Source organism: Lagenorhynchus albirostris, chromosome 14 (assembly GCF_949774975.1).
Source record: "Lagenorhynchus albirostris chromosome 14, mLagAlb1.1, whole genome shotgun sequence".
NCBI lineage: Eukaryota > Metazoa > Chordata > Mammalia > Artiodactyla > Delphinidae > Lagenorhynchus > Lagenorhynchus albirostris.
In genome coordinates, this window is record NC_083108.1 from 44,889,978 (window position 1) to 44,911,663 (window position 21,686).

Genomic DNA, 21,686 nt, shown 5'->3' on the forward strand with positions numbered 1-21,686 from the left:
GGATTAAATGAGATCGTGTATGTAGTGTGTCTGGCATAATCACTGAATCAATGGACGAAAGATCTTTCAATATGAGAATGATGAGCTAAAATCCTTGGTCTTTGTTTTTCTTTCACTATCCTGTGAGTCTCTGGAGGCCAGGACTGGAGTTCCCCATCTTGGTGTTCTGTGTTTAATACTGCTGCACTTAGTAGGGTATTCACTGTAGTGAGGGTTTGCAGAATTCCACTTCAAAGCTCAGCTGGACTGTGTCAGTTCAACTTCTCCTTTATACTGTTTCCTCCGCTTTCTGCATCTGATGTCTTTCAAGCAGTTATCAATTTTGCAACCTATGGATGACCTTGTTTCTGACACTTCTGTTAACAGGAGGGAAAACTAAGAAATTTTGTGTTGAGTGCAGATCTTAGGAACGCAGTGTTTATCAGGGCACTGACCTAAGAAAATTACCATGCTCTGTTCCTCACGGAATTTTAGCCACTGGGAAATGAGTTAATTATTTTGCCATTGGCGTCACATTTTTGGAGGACTGCCTTAGTAGAAATCATAATTTACCCTCTGCTCATATGAAGGCAGTTTTGTAGCTCTTCAAGCGCTATATAGCTGTAGGATAGTGGTCCTATTATTATCTTAATCAGACAGTACAGCTGATATAATTCCCTTTGCTAAAGAGCAATGTCTTAGCTGTAAAGCAGAGCAGTGGAAAGGGCCACAGCATGACACACAGTTGCTTGGACACTTAACTCCAAGGCCCTGGGCACAAGTGCTTAGTCAACGTTCAATAAGCATCACGGGCTCCAACTAAGAAGATAGATATTTGTTCTTTGGTGACACCATCGTAAGGTATTATCATAATAAAAACTATTTGCAACTTTTATTTGTGCTCAATTAGTCAAAAAAGGCTTTGCTTCTATTTTGGGCATTGCTGGTCAGTCATGACAATAGTAAAGCCTGCGTCATCATCAGAATATAGTTTAAAAGACATTGACTCATTGTTGGTTGCCTAATACTCTCCTTTTCTTGCACCATGAATGTTGACTTACTTTAACTTCGTTTCCTTTGTGTTTGCGGTGTCACTGTAAAATACCAAGATCTGTTTTATAGTCACACAAGACTAAATTTGGGGGAATTGCTTATCCCTACGACTAGTAGAATTGGAGGGAAATTATCCTTACAAATCAGTCGTGAGAAGAACCTCGATTTGACCAAAAAAACACATGATACAGACTGTGAAATCCTGACTTGGCACTGATAGAGCAGAAAATAGGTCATTTAACAAGCCATCAGCTAAATGTGAGCTAGAAACCTACCATTATTTGTAGTTCATTTGGTCCCGAATAATGGCAGTTTGCTCTCTTTGACAGTCATGGGACCTCCGGCAGGTTGCTTCATCTCCCTGAGCTTTAATGAATTCATTGTAAAATGGAAATATGAGTTGCTGCCTACTCAGGCTGGAGTGAGTCGTCAGGTACCATTAGGGTCACATCTGGGAATCACTGAAATGTCAGCGCCAGTCTCCGCCAGTCTCCCCCATCCAAGAGCAGATTGGAAGGAACACTAGAAGAATGCAGCCAAGTGAAGGGGACCACTGTGCCCATGTGCCCTGACCTCAAACACCTGCCATCCCATGCATCGTATGTTCCTGCCCTCCCCTGAGCCTCAGAATCCTCAGATGTCAGAACTGGATTCATGCAGTATAGGTTGTGGCCTCACCAGAGATAACTTCCAGTGACTGTGGAAAGGAGAGAAATGAAGGGGTTCTTTGTGACATGAGACCCAAGCCATAAATCTGGTAGAGCATTAAGCAAGGGACCAAGAACTTAAAGAATGACTCTTAGAGGCCGCTGCCACCCTGTGTACCACACCAGAGATGGGGCATGCATGGCTCAATGATCATTAATCCTTCCAAAGATTTTTAGGCTCAGAAGAAGTTGCCAAGCCTGCCTAAGAGATACAAAAGCTGAAAACTAGTTTACATTCAGTAGGTACTCAAGTGTTGTTTGCAATAATTCGCACCAGCATTGGAGCTCTTAAGAATTTAATTTTGTGAGTTTTATGTTTGAAAAAGGTAGTAGCAAGTTAGAATACGGCACAGAGGAAAAAAACCCAAATTACCAAAGGTTCAGGAGTAAAGAAGGGAATAGATTTTATAAGGAGGAAAAAAAAGACAAAAGCTTGACTCAGTAAGTTTTTATCTTTTTGAAGAGATGTCTGCGGATGAGATGGCTATCAGGTGTTTTCTGTCAATTAGACAACTAAACAAGATCACCTCAGCAGGAAAATTTTAGATTAGACATGACTCTCCCTGAAAGATCTCACCCCATCCCTGTGGCTTCGGCTGAGCGCACGATTTGTGTGTCTGTCTCTCTAGTCAAACTAAGAGCTCCTTCAGATAAGGTCTGTATGGTAATTTATGAATTCCTTCTACCTAGCCCCATGTCAGGCATTCAGAAGATGCACGATTCGTATATTTTTATTTTATTTTTTTATTTTTATTTTATTTATTTATTTATTTTTGCGGTACGTGGGCCTCTCTCACTGTTGTGGCCTCTCCCGTTGCGGGGTACAGGCTCCGGACGCGCAGGCTCAGCGGCCATGGCTCACGGGCCCAGCCGCTCCGCGGCATGTGGGATCTTCCCGGACCGGGGCACGAACCCGTGTCCCCTGCAAAGGCAGGCGAACTCTCAACCACTGCGCCACCAGGGAAGCCCCATATATATTTTTTAATGCTAAATTAAATCAGCAGTTCTGGAAAGGAGTCTTTCCTAAAACTATTTCCTCCCTCAAATTTAGCCCATTTCCACTCCTCTTTTTAAACAGTCAGCTAGACTCAAAACATTGGAATCCTTTTCGACTCCTGACGTTTCCTTCCTCGCCCTTTCTCCTCCTCACATCTAATTAGTCTTCTGTTCCTATGGATTCTTTTTTCACCACTTCTTCGAATCTGTATTTCTTCTTTGGGATTCCTGTTGCCATCACTGGCTCGGGTCCCTAGTTCATGCTCAAACACTGATCTCTTCAGTAAAATGTCTTTGGCTTTTCACTCTAATCCCAGCCTGCGTGTTTAAGTTAGGTCATTTGTCCCAAAACGCTGCTTGCGCTTTCCCCGCCCAAAAATCTTCAGCATCTGTCTCCCAAATTTTTACAAGAGCTCTACAGTTTGTCTATACTAAATCTGTAGGCGCATCTTCCACTCTATCCCTATATTAACTTGATATTTCAAGCAGTGGTTAGCTTTTGCCTTTCCTTGGGCATGTTGTAAGTCTTCTTTCCTCTGCTCTGGGTTATTCCAGTTACCTACCAGAATTCCCTTTTCTTCCTAGTATCATCTTCCCAAATCCTCCAAGGTTCACAATTGCCCCAAAATACTTCTGTAGACTTCCTCACTGGTTCCCACAGTACTCTCATGCTATACTCAACTATTTAGCATATGGTATGAACTGGAAAGTTAATTGTTGAAAGGGGGATGTTTCAGAACAAGACAACGTCTGACTAGCCATTGTTAAAAGTAGTTCTGCCTTCACGCGAGAACCCTATCTGAAAACCTTATAAAGTTTTTTGGAACGTTTAACGTCTGTAGCAATCTGAGAGAAAAAGGGCTCAAGAATCTTGTGTCTACCCATTAGCGAAATTATTTGTCGGCATGTTTTACACTTTGAGCACCTTTTAGGTGCATTTAGAGCATAGAGTGCATTTCTCTAATTGCGAAATTTTGTATTTTAACAAGTATTCTCCGACACACTCATTCTGACATTTAATCTTGGATTCATACCCAATTCTGGGTACAAAACCAACGAGTCCTTACCAGCCTTAATGATCTTAGAAGCACTTTGAGCGCTGCTGGGTACACAAAGCACGTTCATTATTGACCTCTCATCCAAGTTGCTTCTTTGGAGAAAGCTACGAGAGCTACAGATATTTATTACTTAACGAATTGCTAAATAACAGGTGACGGAGAGTGACTAGCTGACAAAACTAGGTAGAACACTCATCTTAAGAGAACCCAAAGGGGGAGATTTGTCCAAAGAGAAAAGCTGTTTCCCCCGACCCCTACCCCCACCCCCAAGAATTTATTCTGTTGTATTTTGTTTTGCAAACAGACAAAAGGACCGGCAGAGCTCAGGAGGGTTTTGTGTTGCACCGAGGTTGGGGGCAAGAATTTGAAAGGGATCAGTGAATCAGATGTAATGTGGACCCTGTTAAGCCACCCAATCTCTCTTTTTTGCTGACGGTCAGTATTCCAGTTATAAAAAGCTGCAGAGGCATTTCCGCCCACTCGAAAGAACTTTATCCCTGTTTTTATTCTGACATACCTATTATGACTTTGTTCACTAAGCAGAAGGAATTATGGGAAATGGAAATTCAATGGCATGTTTTTATTAAAGGGCTATGTGTGTATCTTCATGGAGAAATTAAAGAACCAAGCAGAATCCTACATTTTCCTTTCAGGTAACAGAAATTGCCTTATTCATTCTCACTAACAGTGATTTGGTTGAACCAGAAAACAAAGTAGCATAAAATGAGAAGGCTTATATACAAAGCATATTTTATATTTTTAAAAAAAGAAGTCAGTGATGCTATGAATTTCTGTGATTCTAAAAATCAAATTAAAACATAATCACAGGGGCTTCCTTGGTGATGCAGTGGGTAAGAATCCACTTGCCAATGCACAGGACACGGGTTCGAGCCCTGGTCCAGGAAGATCCCACATGCCGGGGAGCAGCTAAGCCCATGAGCCACAACTGCTGAGCCCGTGAGCCACAACTACTGAAGCCCGTGCACCTAGAGCCTGTGCTCTGCAACAAGAGAAGCCACCGCAATGAGAAGCCCGTGCACCGCAACGAAGAGTAGCCCCCACTCGCTGCAACTAAAGAAAACCTAAGAGCAGCAACGAAGACCCAACGCAGCCAAAAAAAAAAAAAAACAACTGTACACATGTATTCTGTGGGGCAGGGGTGGTGGTTTAAGGAGGGAATGCTTAAAAGCCGTATTTCTCCTTTGCCTTCCTTAGTGCTGTAAGTATAGAGAATTGCACATCTTCAAATCCAGCTGCTGATACTTGGCAACAGACTCTGTTCGTCCCTTTCTGTATGTAGTAGACATTTTCCTGCAATCTGCAAATAAATGAAAGGTTTACAAGCCACACGTTTTTGTGGCAAACTTTATCCCTTTTGCGATACTCTATTTAAACATGTTTTTAAATGTCACCTTCAGCTTTTTGATTTCGTGGCCTAATTTCCCTAATGCCCACTATGTAGATCTTCATCTTAAATCACATAATTTGCTAGAGAAATATTTAGATGAGACTGTGACTTCCTTGATGGTAGAACACTTGCCATGTTTACGTTTAGATTTCAGCTCCTTCCTTACAGGAGGACGGACACGTTCAGACATGGGAAAAGGAGTAAGAAAATAGAATATTAGGCAACTATGAAAAGGAATCGTATAAATAGAAAAACATTATTCATGTCCCTTTACATTTTAGTTCAGATGTCTATATTTTTACAAATCTAATTTATTTGAAGCAGGATTAACCTGTATTTAGTTGCCTAAATGTGCTTAAGATTAAGAATGTGTAGCATACTTCGCTTACTTAAGATATACTTTAGTTTAGTAGATCTTCCTGAAAATAAAGTCAAATTTAAAAGTCCTTGGCTACGAGTCATCTGTAAATAAGAGATCTCTGTTAACCTAAAGTAACTCTGCAAGTCTGAGAAGTGAAGGTTAACCTCATTAATTTTGTAAAAATTTGCCAGACATCAAGGGATTTGAAACCGCCTAGAAGAATAATCAGATATTCAACAAAGTTTCTTGTTTTAAAGGCTAAACTGTAATCCATGAAAGAATTATCCAAAGGTGGTATATGCATATAAAACAGGCGGTTTAAAGAAATTGACTTTGAACCTGAAAAAAAAAGAACGCTACTCATTAGAAACCAAAACTTGGCAGCAGAATGTTTTTGTCTGGCCATTATAGTAAGAACTGAATAAAGAATGTCTCCTTTATAACAAACACTGAGTTTATTTTATTGGAAACTTTTAAAAGAAAATACGTCGTGTAAAAGCTAAAGGAGTACCTATTTTACTTCATCTTGAAATAGTCACATTGGTTTTCTTGCCGTATAATCTCCCAAGGAACTTTGTAGGTCCTCAATTTATCTTTCCTGAGGAGCATTTATGCTATAAATTGCAAACTTAGGAGAAATCATGGATCGCATCTTTAGTTGTCTCGAATGCATATTTTTATCTTCCAGAGTTTTTATTTCCAGAGAAGTATTTCTAAAGAACTGTTCTAAAGAAATGTCTTCTAAAGAAGTTCAGGCTTTACCTCTTCTCATTGACATTCATTATTATTATTATTTTTTTTTCTTCTTTTTGCGGTACGCAGGCCTCTCACTGCTGTGGCCTCTCCCGCTGCGGAGCACAGGCTCCAGACGCGCAGGCTCAGCAGCCACGGCTCACGGGCCCAGCCGCTCCGCGGCATGCGGGATCTTCCCGGACCGGGGCACGAACTCGCGTCCCCTGCATCAGCAGGCGGACTCTCAACCACTGCGCCACCAGGGAAGCTCGACATTCATTATTTTTAAAGGGAGTGAGGAATAGAATTTGGAACTTGAAATACTGGTCGTATCTTTTGCCTTCAACGATTTATACTCATTGTGACACCCTAGTACAGAAATGACTGAAATCTGTTCATGCAAAGAAGGTGATTGGTCTATCAGAGGAAGAGTTGTGTTTCAAACAGAATAACTTAAGCTTCTTTTACTTTTCTTGGTAACAAAGAAATTCTAGCAAAAGGAAAGCAACCAGATTATAAAGTACAATTCATTAATGCCCATGTAATCTGTTAACCTCTTGAAAGGAAGAGTGACCATTGAATCATTGTCATGATTTCGATCACTCTAGCTGTTGCTGCCCTTTCATCCATCGTTACATGGAATGTGATACTTAGATTTTAACTTTGCTCTGGGATTTGATAGCTTTTAATAACTAGAGAACAATACATTTAAAATGATTTTATTCCTGTAGGAGTAGTCCTTTGCTTTTTGTCTCGGAGAAGCCATTGTCTTTTACTTAAAACTTACTCAACAACAATTAAAACAAAACAACCAAAAAACAAAAAAAAAAAACGAGTATCACGTTCAGTGGTAATATTCACTCAGGGGTTTGTTATAATATTGAATTTTAGAATATGTGTATGCATATTTTTAGTGCTATAAAAGATATTAGCAGTCTTCCAGTGAGACTTCCCCATAAGAAATGAAGATCCAAAGCTGTTCAGAGGATTATTGGGCATCAGTGGGACCGCAACCAAAACTGAATTTACTGACTTGTGGTCCTCTCTTCTCTTTATTTTTTGCAAACAAGAACAGAATGATAAGAAAAAAAATCTCATCATCAATGCAGTTCCTTCTTATTCAGAGAAAAGTACACTATGTCAGACTAGTTGAGGGTACGGTTCAATTGAGTATAAAACGGTAGTGTTTTAATGGAGATTTCTTATAAAATACATGAGATTAGAGTTGGCCTTTATTATACAAGCAGTGTTTTGGTTTTTTTTTTTTTTTTAGTATCTTCTAGCTTTATGAATAATTCATCTGATTAGAAGCTGAAGTTACCTCTGTACTGTACTCCAAATTAAAGTGCATATTTAGTGCCCCTGTTGTTTGGACTATAATTTATTCAAGGCGTGCTTGTTATATAATGAGTCTGATTTTTCTGTGTGATTTGCGGAATCAATCCTATTTCTTTATAATCACATCTTGCATATTATATTGTGTATTTTTGAATAATTCCCACGTTTAAAAAATGCCACTCATGGTCTTCCTCATGTTAAGAGGTCACCCATGGGCTCCGGAAAAGGGGAAATGCTAAGCCTTTTTTAAAAACTAGAATGGCATTTAAATTTTAACAGTGAATCCTACTGTCACATAGGCATGGTATACACACGCACTGCCCCTGAATTCTATGAACCAATTTCATGTGCATCAGTGATTAGATTGTTCGTTTGTACCTCTGTTGACATTTCTTCTTTTAGCTGAATGGATTTCAGTCTACCTGGAGACTGCTTCTCTCAGTAAAGCCTTTAGCCCATAAGACTCCCTCCCTCACAAAGATAATACGTCCCCAAAACTCCTTGCCAAACAAATTTGCCCTAGAAAAAGATCCTTTACAGATACTCATCCTTAACAAAGGCATTGAGCGAGGAGCCGCTGAGCTGATCCAGACACCACTCTTTCCATAAACACTGATGCCTCTGAAGGCACCATCACTGCCAGACTGCCATGCCTCGATCACGTTAAAGCCACCACCTCTCGCCCGTCGCCACGCAGCCTATCGGAGTCCTGTTCATCCTTCTCTGCTCAGTTCAAAAGTCGGCTGCCATTTCACTACATCTTTAGTGATCGCCTTTCTCCCTTCGGTTGTAATTGTCAAAAGCTTTGGTTTAGCCCATCTTGTTATATATTGTTCTACTTTACTGTTAGTTATTGGAGCCCTTTCCTCCTAATTTTAAACTCCTAGAGGTTAGGGATCTTGTTATCTTCATTTCAGTATTCATCTTAAATGGCAAACAAGGAATCATTTGGTTAATTTTCATTGAGAGTGGGCCGTTCGGGGAGAAATGGAAATCAGCCTTCGTCCTGAGAGGCAATGGGTGCTACCTAGGATGCCCCCAAAGAATTTCGGGCATCAGTGGCCACACTCTCAATGTGATGAGGGAACTTACACTGTGTGGCCTTCTGTTTCCCTATGTATGAAGATGGGCAGCTAAAGAAAGAACAGGAAAAAATAAGTACATGAAAGTATTTATATCATTGTAGGTGATATTTAAATGAGACATATCACAAACATTCTAAACTCTGAACTCTGGACTTGGAAACAGTAATACTGAGAGTATTAGTTGACTGCTTACTCTGTACCTGCTGAGTTACTCTGTAAGTTGACCACCTACTCTGTAGTTACTACTTATTCAGAGTACAGCACTAAGTAGACAGATAGATGGATTCACACATACATACAAAATAAGTTCATATGATGTTATTAACTAGTACTGTTGGATCTGCGGAAGAGGGTGAAATCCCCACCTTTGTCTTTTGTTTCTTTATATCGAATCATCCAAGGAATATAAAAAAGAATGTGTATATATATGTATTACTGAGTCCTTTTGCTGTACAGCAGAAATTAACACAACATTGTAAATCAACTATACTTCAATTTTTAAAAAAGTTAAAAAAAAAAAAAAGAGTCATCCTATCCACCTTCTCATTGAAGCAGGTTATAGCTGGTGGTTAAGATGCTGAAACCCACAAGTTGCTTTATGCCCATTCTTAGTGGTCCCCAGTTTTGAGGAGACTTCATGCATACAAGAATGAACACTAGCTCAGCACTAGACTGTTGTTGTTTGCCTTATTCTTCACTGTTGAGGAGCTGGTTGGAATTTGTTCATTCCTCCTGCAAGTTTTCAAACCACCGTTGTTTGAGAGGTCATGTAGTACAGTAGAGCACAGACTCTGGGTGGTCTGTGGCAGCCCCAGCCATGGCTACACGTTTTGCCCATTAGGCCAATGCCTAGGCTGCAAACATCAAAACACTTTCGTTTGCTGCCTCTCTATTTGCTTAGCTCTTATTAAGATGCATGATATGCTGTGCTCCTCCCCTATGTGTTCTGTGATTCCTATTACTCATCCCTAGTCAACCCAGGTAATAAATAAAGAGAGTATCTTGCATTCCTTTTATTCATTCTCTGGTTTGATTGGAAAAAGTCAACTCTAATCATGTATTGCTATCAGTGACATGGAAAAAAAAAGAAAGGAAGCAAGTTGGAAAAATTTAGGAAAGGTGACTTTATCTATAAAGACTAAAAAGACTAAAATTAACCTAGTGGTCTTTTACCTGGGAAATTGATTAATCAATTAATTGATTAATTATCAATTAATTAATCAATCTCCTGCCTGCCTGTTGTCCAAGTTTTCTTGCTTCCTCTCTTATTCTTTCCTCTCCTCTCTCCTGCGTTGTGTAATATTTCAAATATACGGAAAAGGGCCTGGGGCAGGAATCAGTGTAGCTTGTTGGAGGAATCACCAGACCGCCTACGTGACTGTGGCTGCCCAATGAGCTCCAAGAGGAAAGGAGGAAGAGGTTGCAGGGCCAAGGGCTTTTGTTAAGGATTTTGTTCTACGTGGTGTGATAGGAAGCCTTTGAGCATGATTTAATTTATGTTTTTAAAAGGCCACTCTAGGTGTCGCATGGAGTGGGAGTGATAGGCGAGTCAGAGGCTCCAGCTGTAATTCAACCCAGATAATGGCTGGTGCCGTGGGGGTGCTCAGAAATGGCCATATTGGGGATATATTTTGAAAGCAGAGCTGACAGAACTTTCAAATAGATTCCTTTTGGAATACGACAGGAGTCAAGCTCAACTCCTAGTCTTGTAGTCAGAGCATTTGGGTGAAGGGTGAAACTGTTCACCGTGGCATTTGTTGAGGGCAGAAGTGAATCAAGAGTTGGCTTTGGAACCTGTTCAGTTTGAGTTGCCTATTCGATGTCCAAATGGAGGTGGCAAGTGGGCAATTGGATATAGGAGTCTAGAGCTCGAGGGAACAGTCAAGGTTTATATAGACTTTCTCAACAATCTTCTTTGTGTAGGTGGTTTTTAAAACCTTGGGGCTGGTTGAAATCACCTAGGGTGAGAATGGAAAGAAGTGAAGATGCCGGGCTGAAGCTTGAGGCATCTTACAGAATTGCAGAAGAAGTAGCCAGTGGGTTAGAGCGAACCAGAGGAATGTTCCATGAAGTTAAATTCATTTGAAGTGTGTTAGATTCTGATTGTTGATTTCGTTGACTGTCCTTAGTATTAGATTGTTTGATATATGATACTTCGGGATTGTGGAATTTTTGTTTTCATCTCTCATTCTGCCCTTGCACAAAACCACTCTGAGCCCAGTCCCAGTCCCATTCCCTGGCGTCAAATGGCAACCTAGATGCTGTGCCCTACATCTTCTGACCTTCAAGCCCCTTAACCCAACAGAAGCTGAACCTCCAGTTGTCCCTGCCTGCTTCCTATCCAGGTGGCAAATTACATTAAGTTCATTTCTGGTCCACAGAGATGTTTATTTTGTTTTAGAGTGTGGCTAGGTTTTGTCTCTCTCTTTTTAAAAACTCTGTATACTTCATCATTGCTGCCTGTTTGGAGCAAGGTGGTCCATCGAAAACATGACCCGACTGTGCCATGCCACGCTATCCAGAAGTCTCCTTCATACCTTGCATTTCTATTTGTTCTTGGTTTTTATATCCCTCTTTTTTTTTAAATGGGATTTTTTAAGTTGAAAAATTCACATTTATTAGATCTTTCATCATCCCTGTTTAGGTGTATGTTTTTATGTCTTTGTCTCAATTATTTACGTGTGTTGTTTTAATTCATTTTAACGACTCTGGAAGTCAAATGTCTAAGTTACTTTTTTAAAAATAGGGCTTTTAGTATATTATCCTAAAACATTAGTATTGCTGGGGCTTTTAGGCAAAAAGATGTAATTCCAACTGGTCTGCTTAATGCGTCTACTTATCAGGATGGGATAAGGATATTGTTTTAGCCTAAGTCAGTTTATTGTAGCTAACACATGCAGACTGAGAATTGGTTAAGTTGGGAGTAAATAGTGTGTACACAGGATACTTGCCTTGACATCCTCTTGGTTAATGTAGTGAAAATCCTTTAATACATGCCTGTGTATTCATGGGGTAAATCAAACATGCAAAATCTTTATCTCTGTAAAACTTAGAGATACCCTGACCCTTCATAAGTTTACCTTAGAGCTGGACTAAGTGTCATTTGGAAAAGCGGGGGTAAGAATAATGTCCCTGGGCAGAACACTCATGCACCTAAGATGTTTTCAGACAAATCACAGTGTGGAGCATGTGAGCTGGCTATAATATTACAGTGTGTGACCATTCATCCCATGCACTTTGATATAATTAAGGAGAATGGTGAAATAGAAGTGTAATCATTTCTCCAAGAGGGAATGTCAACCCATTAGTGAGTAGAAGGCTTATTATTGTCAGTTGAAGCAGCAGATTTTTGCCCAGCAATTTGGATTGCTGAGTTGGTGTGTTCACAGAGGTAGATGTTCATTTCAGGCTGTGATAGAAGGGAGGGGAACACTTTTGAAGAGGATTTTTTGTTTCAATTTTTTGTTTGGTTGGTTGGTTCTTTTAAACCAATGACAGCATTTTGGAATGACTGCCATTTTGGGCATTATAATAAAAATTTAATAAGCATAAAATATAATTTCTAAATATAAATAAGTAATTGACATTTAAAAGAGTATTACTCAAATATTTATGCATTTGCGTAAAACCAAATAATCTTGAAATAGCCCTTTACTACTATTATATTGATGCATTAAAATCATAGCCCATTTTTTTTATTATATGTCATAGATTACTTACCCTTGTTTTTCTTGTGACTAGCTGCAGTAGATCAGAGTAAGTACTAAGAAATACTGTCCGGTTAGGCTGTTGGAAGGATACTTTCATGCTATTAGAGCAGCTTTCTAGGGTTTATACAATAATTCTTCAAAAAGTTGGAAACTGGTCTACTGAGACAATAAAAAAATGGAGGCCATGTTTTTCCCCAGGTTATACAGTGATGTTTACCCACTAACAACCCATTAATTGAATCTACATTAGAATTTGTTCATTGCTTTTACTACTTAAATTTCATTGGCAACTTAGGGACTTCATATAATTACTTTGAGCAACTTCATTGGCTCTGTGAAAGACATAGTAACATTGATGACATTTTTATGGAATCCGACATATATTAAATACTTAATACACATCATGTTGCTCATGTTCAGAAAAATGTAGACAGCCTTTAGAAATAACGCATGTAATATTGTGGGTTTTGGTGTTGCTTTTGTTAAATTTTTAGTTTGTTTTCTGTAGAAAGTCCAACTTTGCTCTTTGCAAAGTTCTTTCCAGTAGCTAGTGAGCCAGTATTTCTTTGGGGGGAATTTGGCAGTAATAATTGGGAATTCAGCTTTTAAATTATGAGTTATGTGTTATGGCAGATTTTCAAGAGCTGTTTTATATATCAGTACATTGTCATTTCTTCATATATGACAAGGATATTTTTCTCTAAAATCGAGTAAAGGAATAAATATTTCTTAAATTGTTTTAAGTGTTTAGGATAAAAATCTTATCCTTTCTGTTTTCTAACTTTACTGTCAGCAGATAATTTGGGATTTAATAGTTTAATAGTTCAATGGACTTTAATTTCCATTCATGTGATATCATGTCATACTGTAGGACTGAGTTGCTTAATGAACATTATGTTCTATGTACCTCTTTCTCTTATTCAAATTTTATAAAATGTACAACATCCTTTTGTTCCTTGGTATACCGATGTCTTACTTAGCAAGTTGGGCATTCTGGGGAGACATTCCCTCTTTCTGGTCTCTGTGGCACATTTTTAAACCACATTGTTGAAATTGATTTAAACACAAGATTAGTTTAGTTTTGTTTTTTCCTTTCTAGTGGTATACTTGAAAACTCCAATTAGCAAGAATTTCTTTTTTCAGCAAAGTTTATTCGGAGAACTCTGTTTTCTTTAAAAATTAATAAAAACCTGCCACAAAACTTAGGAATTAGGATCCTTCTTTGTTGACATAAGTAGCCTGAAACATAAAGCTAACTAAATTGCATCAAATTTCAGAGACTAATAATCATACATTTGGGAAAAAGAGCTTCCACACAACCTGTGTTCTGTCAGAGTAATTTAATTAGAGGTAGTGATATTTCAGTGTAATTTGTTAATGGGCACATTCTGCAAAAAAAAAAAAAAAAAGTAATTCTGCCTTGAACACTGATCATTTAATATATTTTTAGCTGGATTCTGTCAAAAGAAAGGGTTTTCATTGAATTTCATGAAACAGAGATGCCTGGAGGAAGAATATCAATGAAGTGAAGAACAGAAGAACAGTTTAAATTTTTTGAGTTACTAGAATTGCATATAAGGGAGAATGTAATAACCTTACTGCTTTTCCAGAGGTTTAATATATGAAATCGTATGCATAGCATTATTGGACAATTGAAAATCTAAATTTCATATTTTGAATGTCATAATCATCATCCCTACTGCTTGTTTTGATTTTTTTCAATTTCACGAAGAATATCATAGCTCTTTATTCCTTTCTTTTATTTGTGGCAACTTGTATATAGATGTTAGTTAAATACTACATGACTTGCCCTGGAAAGAAAATGAAATAACAGCTTCTCTAGATTTTATAACATTTTAGAGAACATTATAATAAAACCTCTTGCTTTTGGTGGGGAAATACCAACACTTTTAGTAATAAGAAATATTTTAGTTGTATTAATTTGATCTACAATAAGTTTGATTCTGATTTATTTCATTTCATAGACATTTCATCCTAATTCTGCTGCAGTGAGAAGGATTTAGGTCACTCAAGTTGAGACCTTATCATGATAGGCTAGGATGTGCTGCAGTAACAATTACCCCCATTCTTCTGTGCTTAACATAAAAAAAGTCAATTTCCCCTTCCTGCGAAGAAGTCCTCGGTGGAAGCAGGAGACTCTCCAGGGCAGTTCTCCATGGCTGGGCTCACTCACCCCGGGGGTTCGATCCTGTTATTATCTGCGTTTAACATGTCCTTTCTTAATTGCCACTGCAGGGAAAGAGGGCATCAACTTTTCTTTTTTTAATTTCTGCTGTTCAGCAAAGTGACTCAGGTGGCGCTCTCTCTCTCTCTCTCTCCCTCTCTCTCTCTCCCTCTCTCTCTCTCTCTCTCTCTCTCTCTCTCTCTCTCTCTATATATATATATATATTCTTTTTTATATTCTTTTCCATTATGGTTTATCCCAGAACATTCAATATAGTTCCCTGTGCTATACAGTAGGACCTTGTTGTCCATCCATTCTCTATGCATCTACTAACCCCAGACTCCCAGTCCATCCCTTCCCAACACCCCCCGCCCTGCTGCCCCTGGCAATCACAAGTCTGTTCTCTATGTCTACGAGTTTTGTAAAGAAGTTCGTTTGTGTCATATTTTAGATTCCACATGTAAGTGATATCGTAAGGTATTTGTCTTTCTCTTTTTGACTTACTTCACTTAGTATGATAACCTCTAGTTGCATCCATGCTGCAGCAAATGGCATTATTTCATTCTTTTTTATGGCTGAGTAGTATTCCATTGCATATATGTACCACATCTTCTTTATCCGTTACTCTCTCAATGGACATTTAGGTTGTTTCTGTGTCTTGGTTATTGTGAATAGTGCTGCTGTGGACATAGGGGTACGTGTATGTTTTTGAATTATAGTTTTGTCTGGCTGTAAAGGGTATCAACTTTTAAATGCTGCTGCTGGGAAGCGATATGTGTGACTTCAATCCCCAGATTTTATTGGCCAAAGTAATCCACATGGTCATGCTGAATGAAGGCCAAGGAGATGAGAAGTGTCATCTTTATGAATGTTTAGAAAGAGGAGAAAAACTGAAATTATTGGTCATCATTCTCAATGCCAACTGAAGCGTTAATATTTCAGCAGTATGGCAAAATAGATCAGTGTTTCCCAACCAGATTGCCAAGAATGGGATATAAGTGTGCTGTAGATACTCATGGTTGAACTTTTTTATAGTGTTAAAAATGTGAAGGCATTTTTATTATAAAACAGGTCAGTAAATTAACTCACAATAGTGAAAATTACATTTGAATGCTCTTTCATTGCTTTCTGTAAAAACTTCCTGAAAGTTTTTATTATTTTTATTATTTTTCTCTTTTGCTAAGACTTGCATAGACCCAAGTCTCCACATAGCATGTCCCCAGATCTTTTCATTGGCCAAGTACTCACCACACATGGAGTGAGCACCAAAATGTCCCCTTTCCCACTGAAGCCCCCCAGTCACCTGATCATTGTTTTCATATCAGCGTGTTTATCCTAAGTGAAAATTTTATGCAAATGTTACTTTTATTATTCTTTCAATTTAATTTGCTTGCATCTTTTGCTCATACTTTTCTCCTTTTAATTGTAAAAGAGAAGGTATATATAACTTTTATGTTTTTGTCAGGTACCAGAGAATTATTAACTTGGTTAGATTTCTCAGTTGTTTATTTCTTCTTCCCTCCTTCTTTTTCTTTTTTCCACTTTCTTCTTTTGCTTTTTTTCCTTTATTCCTGTTGGATTTTAAAGTTAACAGTCAAAATCTTTTCTCGATGGAAACCAATAGTTAATTTTTGTGTGTTTTTTAAAATTAAAATGGCTCTATTATGTTAAATTTATATAGGTTTTTGGAAACAAATTCCTTAGAATTAAATTGATTGGTTTTCTGGACATAAAATTTACTAAATTACTAAACGGGACTGTAAGTTGCAGAAATGGATTGCTTTCAAAATATTTTTTGATTATCCAGAACTGTAAATAATGATTATATGTTGTACATTTTTAAGACTTTCAATTATTAAATTAAGTGAAAATTAATATTCAGTATTCCAATTTAGATTATAGTACGTTTAATTTTCCAAGCTTTTCATATGCCTTATATTTAAATGTTTTAACAATGCAGAAGACCTGAAATATATTTATTTTATAGTTGTAATATTTATAATATTCATTAGTGTATTACAGGATAATATTACTTATACTTTACTATTTATATATTATATGTATATTATATATTATTTACACATAGATTTTCTGAAGCTATACATGCCTGCAGTCTCTTTTGTCTTTAGATTTCATTTTAAAGTATGTTTCCGTTCCCAACCCAGTGGAAAATGAAAAGACTTCAGTTACAAAAACCCCTTCAAATGTTTTCCCTCAAATTGGAATTCATGAGTCCTTATAATTATTCTCACACCTGGTCTAAAGGTTTTATTTGATGCAAACGTGAGCCAGTGAAGCTACATGCAGGACTAATTGTGTGCTCACTGTACCCCAAGACAACCAATTTAGGCAGAAGAAATTTGGGATTCTCTTAAGCAGAAAGTAAGCAAATTCCTTTATGAGATTGAGTCTAGCACTACATGATCAAGTTCTAAAAGCCATTTATGGGATTTTACACTTAATGCCTGAGGCCAAAATGCTGCTCACACAAAGGCAGAACTTCTTAGTTTACCAGCCTATATATGTATCATCAGTGCTATACTGGAAACCAAGGAAGTAGAAGAAATCGAAAAGGAGCCACTTTTGAATAATACACTCAGGAGAGGCACTGTTGGCATGTCACACATCATAGTGACAGCACTAACCAAAAAGATGATTAGATCAAAAGAGTGATCATTGCATGTTGATGACTTTAAGGAATTAACAAATATGTTGGTTAATAGCAGTCGTTAGAATCCTTAAAGAGCATTATTCATTTTGAAAAAAAAAGGAGGACAAACTTTTGTAAATCATACATTCAAAGACCCAAATGAACACTTTAAAGCAAGATTTTAAGCAAATATTACATGAGGCTGATGCTTTGGCCATAATGGCGTGAAGGTATAATGGCTATAAATGGTATGAAGATATAAACATCAGGAATTTAATCTGAGAGCCCCATGATTCTGTTAGTTTTACTCACCTAGAAACTCTTGTATATAAAGATTTGCTCATAAATCTTAAAACCACATAAATTGATATTATGAAAATAAATGGCAACAGCTTTATGCAAAGATCAGGGATTAGAAAACCATATTTGCTGATATATACCAAAGTGCCCAAGCTGTCCAAAGGACACTTTTTTTGCAAGAGTTTATTAGCTAATAGAAAAATGGATTGTGAGTGTGTTTGAATGTTGTTCACTGCAGATTTGTTGAAGGAGAGTTATTTGCTTGAAAAAAATAACCTATTTAACTGACATTTTGGAGCACCTGAATGAACTTAATTGAAAATCGCAAAGGCCATGTAAATAATAGTACACATACTCACCAAGCTTATGGATTTGAAGCAAAGTTCAGCTTTGGAAAAAGGATAAAAATGATTCATTTGTGATATTTAGTTGGTGTTACATTTTAAATCCTAAGGAAGAATTATTGACTGTTAGAGCAATATATATATGCTTGTAGTCAAGTTTTATCATTATTTTAAAATACTTAGGATGAAAAAATATGAAAACTTTTGCATTTCCACAAGGAATTTCAACATTGTATTTGTCAATTAAGAAAAAGAAGGACCAGGAAATTTAATCAGTATATCCCTCATGGTTCATGACGAGAAAGAACTTTCTGTCAATTGGAGAAAAAGTGATGAACTCTGTGCTACCCATTTGCTACCACCAACTTTTGTGAATAAAGTTTGCCTTGGTGGTAATTATCAAGCATTTGATGTCTCTGTCACAAAACTTGTTATTAAAAAGGAATTTCATGCAAATAAGCTCAAATTTCTTATTAAAGATTTAAAAAAAATTTTTTGTATGGAAGTTTTATGTGTATTTAATAGTCAGTATGTTTCCCAAAACTCTGTATTTCATTTTTCTTATCATAATTATATGCTATAAAGAAAATGGAATGACTTTTTCCACCAAGGTCCATATGGAAATTTCCAAACTGTCTCTAGTGTATCCTACTGTGCATGTGTGAAAAGGATTGGTGGACCCTAAATGGTTCTAGGAAAAATTGTTCCTCAAATTGAAACTCAGAAAGGGCCTAGAGTAAGCGAAGAATATCTAAGCAGATTTATGAACAAACCTGCACTTGGTAACCTTTCTCCATTGGAATCTGTAAGTAAAAACACCATGAAATCCTTAATGTTGAGACAGTTCTTCTCTACCTTCCTCCCTATCACTTCTTCACTAATAGATAGCTAGCTAACTCCTTAATAAATATTGCCCTGTCCCCATAGAAGGAGAATGTCTGTTAACACTGTGAAACTATTTCTGTTTTCCCAATATGCCTTCAGAAATAGCAATTAATGTGGGAAAAAAATACAATAAAAAAGCCAAAGATATATTTAGGCACAAAACTATTTTACAGTGTTCTCTTGTAATTGTTTCTAAATATGGGTGATGTTTCACTCAGGCAAAAATTATAAACTGTATGTGTGTATTTGCACATTTTCATTTCTGTGGTTTATGTAGTGCTATTAACTGCTAATACATTTAATATATAAGATCCGTGGTTTGCCATTAATATTTTATAAGGATATTATGGTTTTATGGTCAACATTAATTTGAGGTATGGCTTTAAGAGTCAAAAGTACTTTAAAATAATTATTTCACTGGTGTTTAATTTCATATTAATCATGTTAACAAAGTTTTATGTAGGCTAGAACACAGTAACTATATATTATATGTAAACTATGCAATAACTAATAATAAATTTCTTGTTTAATATGATGATGTTTTTAGGCACAAACATTTAATTGTGTGTAGAGTTGTTTTAAATTTGAATGATCCAGTGGATCAAGTTTGCTTTTTCAGTTGTCTAAGGCAATTTATTTCCTTTTCTCCTATGTTTTGAAATTCTACAGCTTCTACTCTAAGTTATTTGAGCCCTTAAGCAAAATTAACGTCTTAATGTAAAGAAGATTGTCAGAAAAAAAATATTTCAAGTTGAGTTCGATTGTTTTTCAAATAACAGAATTTCAGCTTTATTACATGTCTGGTAAAATATTATGACTTTCATGAAACTACATTCAGTATCTCCATACATAGGGTGTTTATGTAAAGTTATTGATTCAGTTATATTATCCAGCTCCAGCTACTAACCACGTTGGGGCAATTCACTGGAACTCATGTTTGGGAGAGACAGGATATTGACAACTATCTACTCCTTTTAAATATCTAATAATATAGCTAGTTCCCCTAAAGGAAGTATTTTTTTAATTATGAATCGACTCTATTTTTTAGAACAATTCTAAGTTTACAGAAAACTCGAGCACCAAGTGAAAAGTTCCATATCCACCCCACCCCATAGTTTTCCCTATTATTAACGTCTCGCATTAATGTGGCACATTTGTTACAACCAATAATGATACATTACTGTAAAGTCCTTAATTTTACTTTAGGATTCACCCTTTGTGTTGCTCAGTCCATGAGTTTTGACAAACGCATCCTGTCACGTATCTGCCATCACAGTATCATACAGAATAGTTTCACTGCTAAGGATGCATTTTAATTTAAAGTAAATGTATCATCACCTTTTCTTAAAAACCTATACATTAAAAAATGATCAAACTGCTTCATATTTTGGAAAATAAAGGTTGAAAATCGTATTATATTACTCAGAATTCTTTACCTGCTATCCATTAGGAAAATATGTTAATAACAGAAACAGCGTGGTTCCAGTGAACTATGTATTTCTCCTCACAAGTCATATAACTATGATGTTTGCCTTCCTCATCTCCAAGTGAAAATTTAAATCTAATCTTAATTTTACCATGTCCCTTGAATATCTCGTTCTCCCTTTCAAGTGGCTTCTGTCCACTCTCCTTTTTATTTTTAACCAGGTTTTCTGGTAAACATATTTTGCCATAGTCCTCCTGAAAACCGTTTTGAAAGTCCATAACTGGTAAATAAATATATTATATAAATTATAAATATGTATTAGTGCTGTAACTGAGATTCTATAACATAGCGGTTTTCCACTTTTTCTATTAATTTCTATGTTTCTGTAAAAACTTTCTCCTAAGTAAGTTTCAGCGCTTGGTGCTAGGGCAGAAGTGAATCTGGTCAATTTTGAGAAAATATTCATGGTGCATCTAAGTCATAAATGAACAAAACAACACACAATAAACGCTGACCAATGGTTAACAAATGGAATTCGTGTATTATCCATTTATTAGACTACAGAGTGGGTGGTTTAAATGACAGAAATTTATTTTCTCACAGTTCTGGAGGCTGGAAGTCTGAGATCAAGGGGCCAGCCGGTTTGGGTTTTCTTGAGACCTTTCTCTTTGGCTTGCAGATGGCCATCTTTTCCTCTGTCCGCACAATGGTCTTTCCTCTACGTCTGTGTCCAAATTTCCTCTTCTTATAAGACACCAGTCATATTGGATGAGGGCCCAGCCATGTGAGCTCATTTACCTTAATTACCTCTTTAAAGACCGTATCTCCAAATATACTTATATTCTAAGGTACTGGGAATTAGGGCTTCAGCCCGTGAATTTTGGGGAACGGAATTCAGTCCATAACACTCATTGAAATTAATAAGCTTTTTAATTTGCATGACTTGAAAACAGTAAAACCTGGTAATTATTGATTAAGCATGTGAACCAGGCATATTTTGTGCCTTAAATCACAACCACAGGGTGAAATCAGGATTGATACTTCACTAAGGAGAACTTTTTCATTTGGCAATGGACCTTGAGTTGAGGTATTGATTCCACTGGTTGAATGTACAAAGGGAATTATGTAATACAAGACCTTTCTTTAAAACTGAGTAATGTCCCAAATGCTGCTTATTTTAATATTAAAGCAAATGAAAATTACCAGTTGTTTTAAAAACCCAGAACAATTTAATAACAGAAATATTAAACCAATGGGGGCAGGGGTATTAGAAAAGCGAAACAATTTTAAGTAACTAACCATTATGCAATTTCCTCCCACGTGTTTTCTCCGATGTCAAACTCTCTGGGATCACCCACTTCTCATTCATAGGCTGTGCAGTGACCCTTTGTAGGAAAAGGCACATTTTTTCCTTCTTTGCTAATACATTTTTTCAAAGGCCTCTATCTTTCCTAGCCTGCATCTTTCTG

The 21,686-nt window shown here is 37.0% G+C and overlaps 1 protein-coding gene across 1 annotated transcript in view; it reads left to right on the forward strand.

The window, feature by feature from the left end:
• Positions 1-4,367: 4,367 nt before the first annotated feature.
• The window catches only part of CDH2 (cadherin 2), an 80,069-nt gene continuing 62,750 nt past the window's right edge, over positions 4,368-21,686 (forward strand). Inside the window, exon 1 of the mRNA XM_060170612.1 lies at positions 4,368-4,446. Coding sequence (XP_060026595.1) covers positions 4,368-4,446 — 79 coding nt within the window. The remainder of the gene's footprint in view (positions 4,447-21,686) is intronic.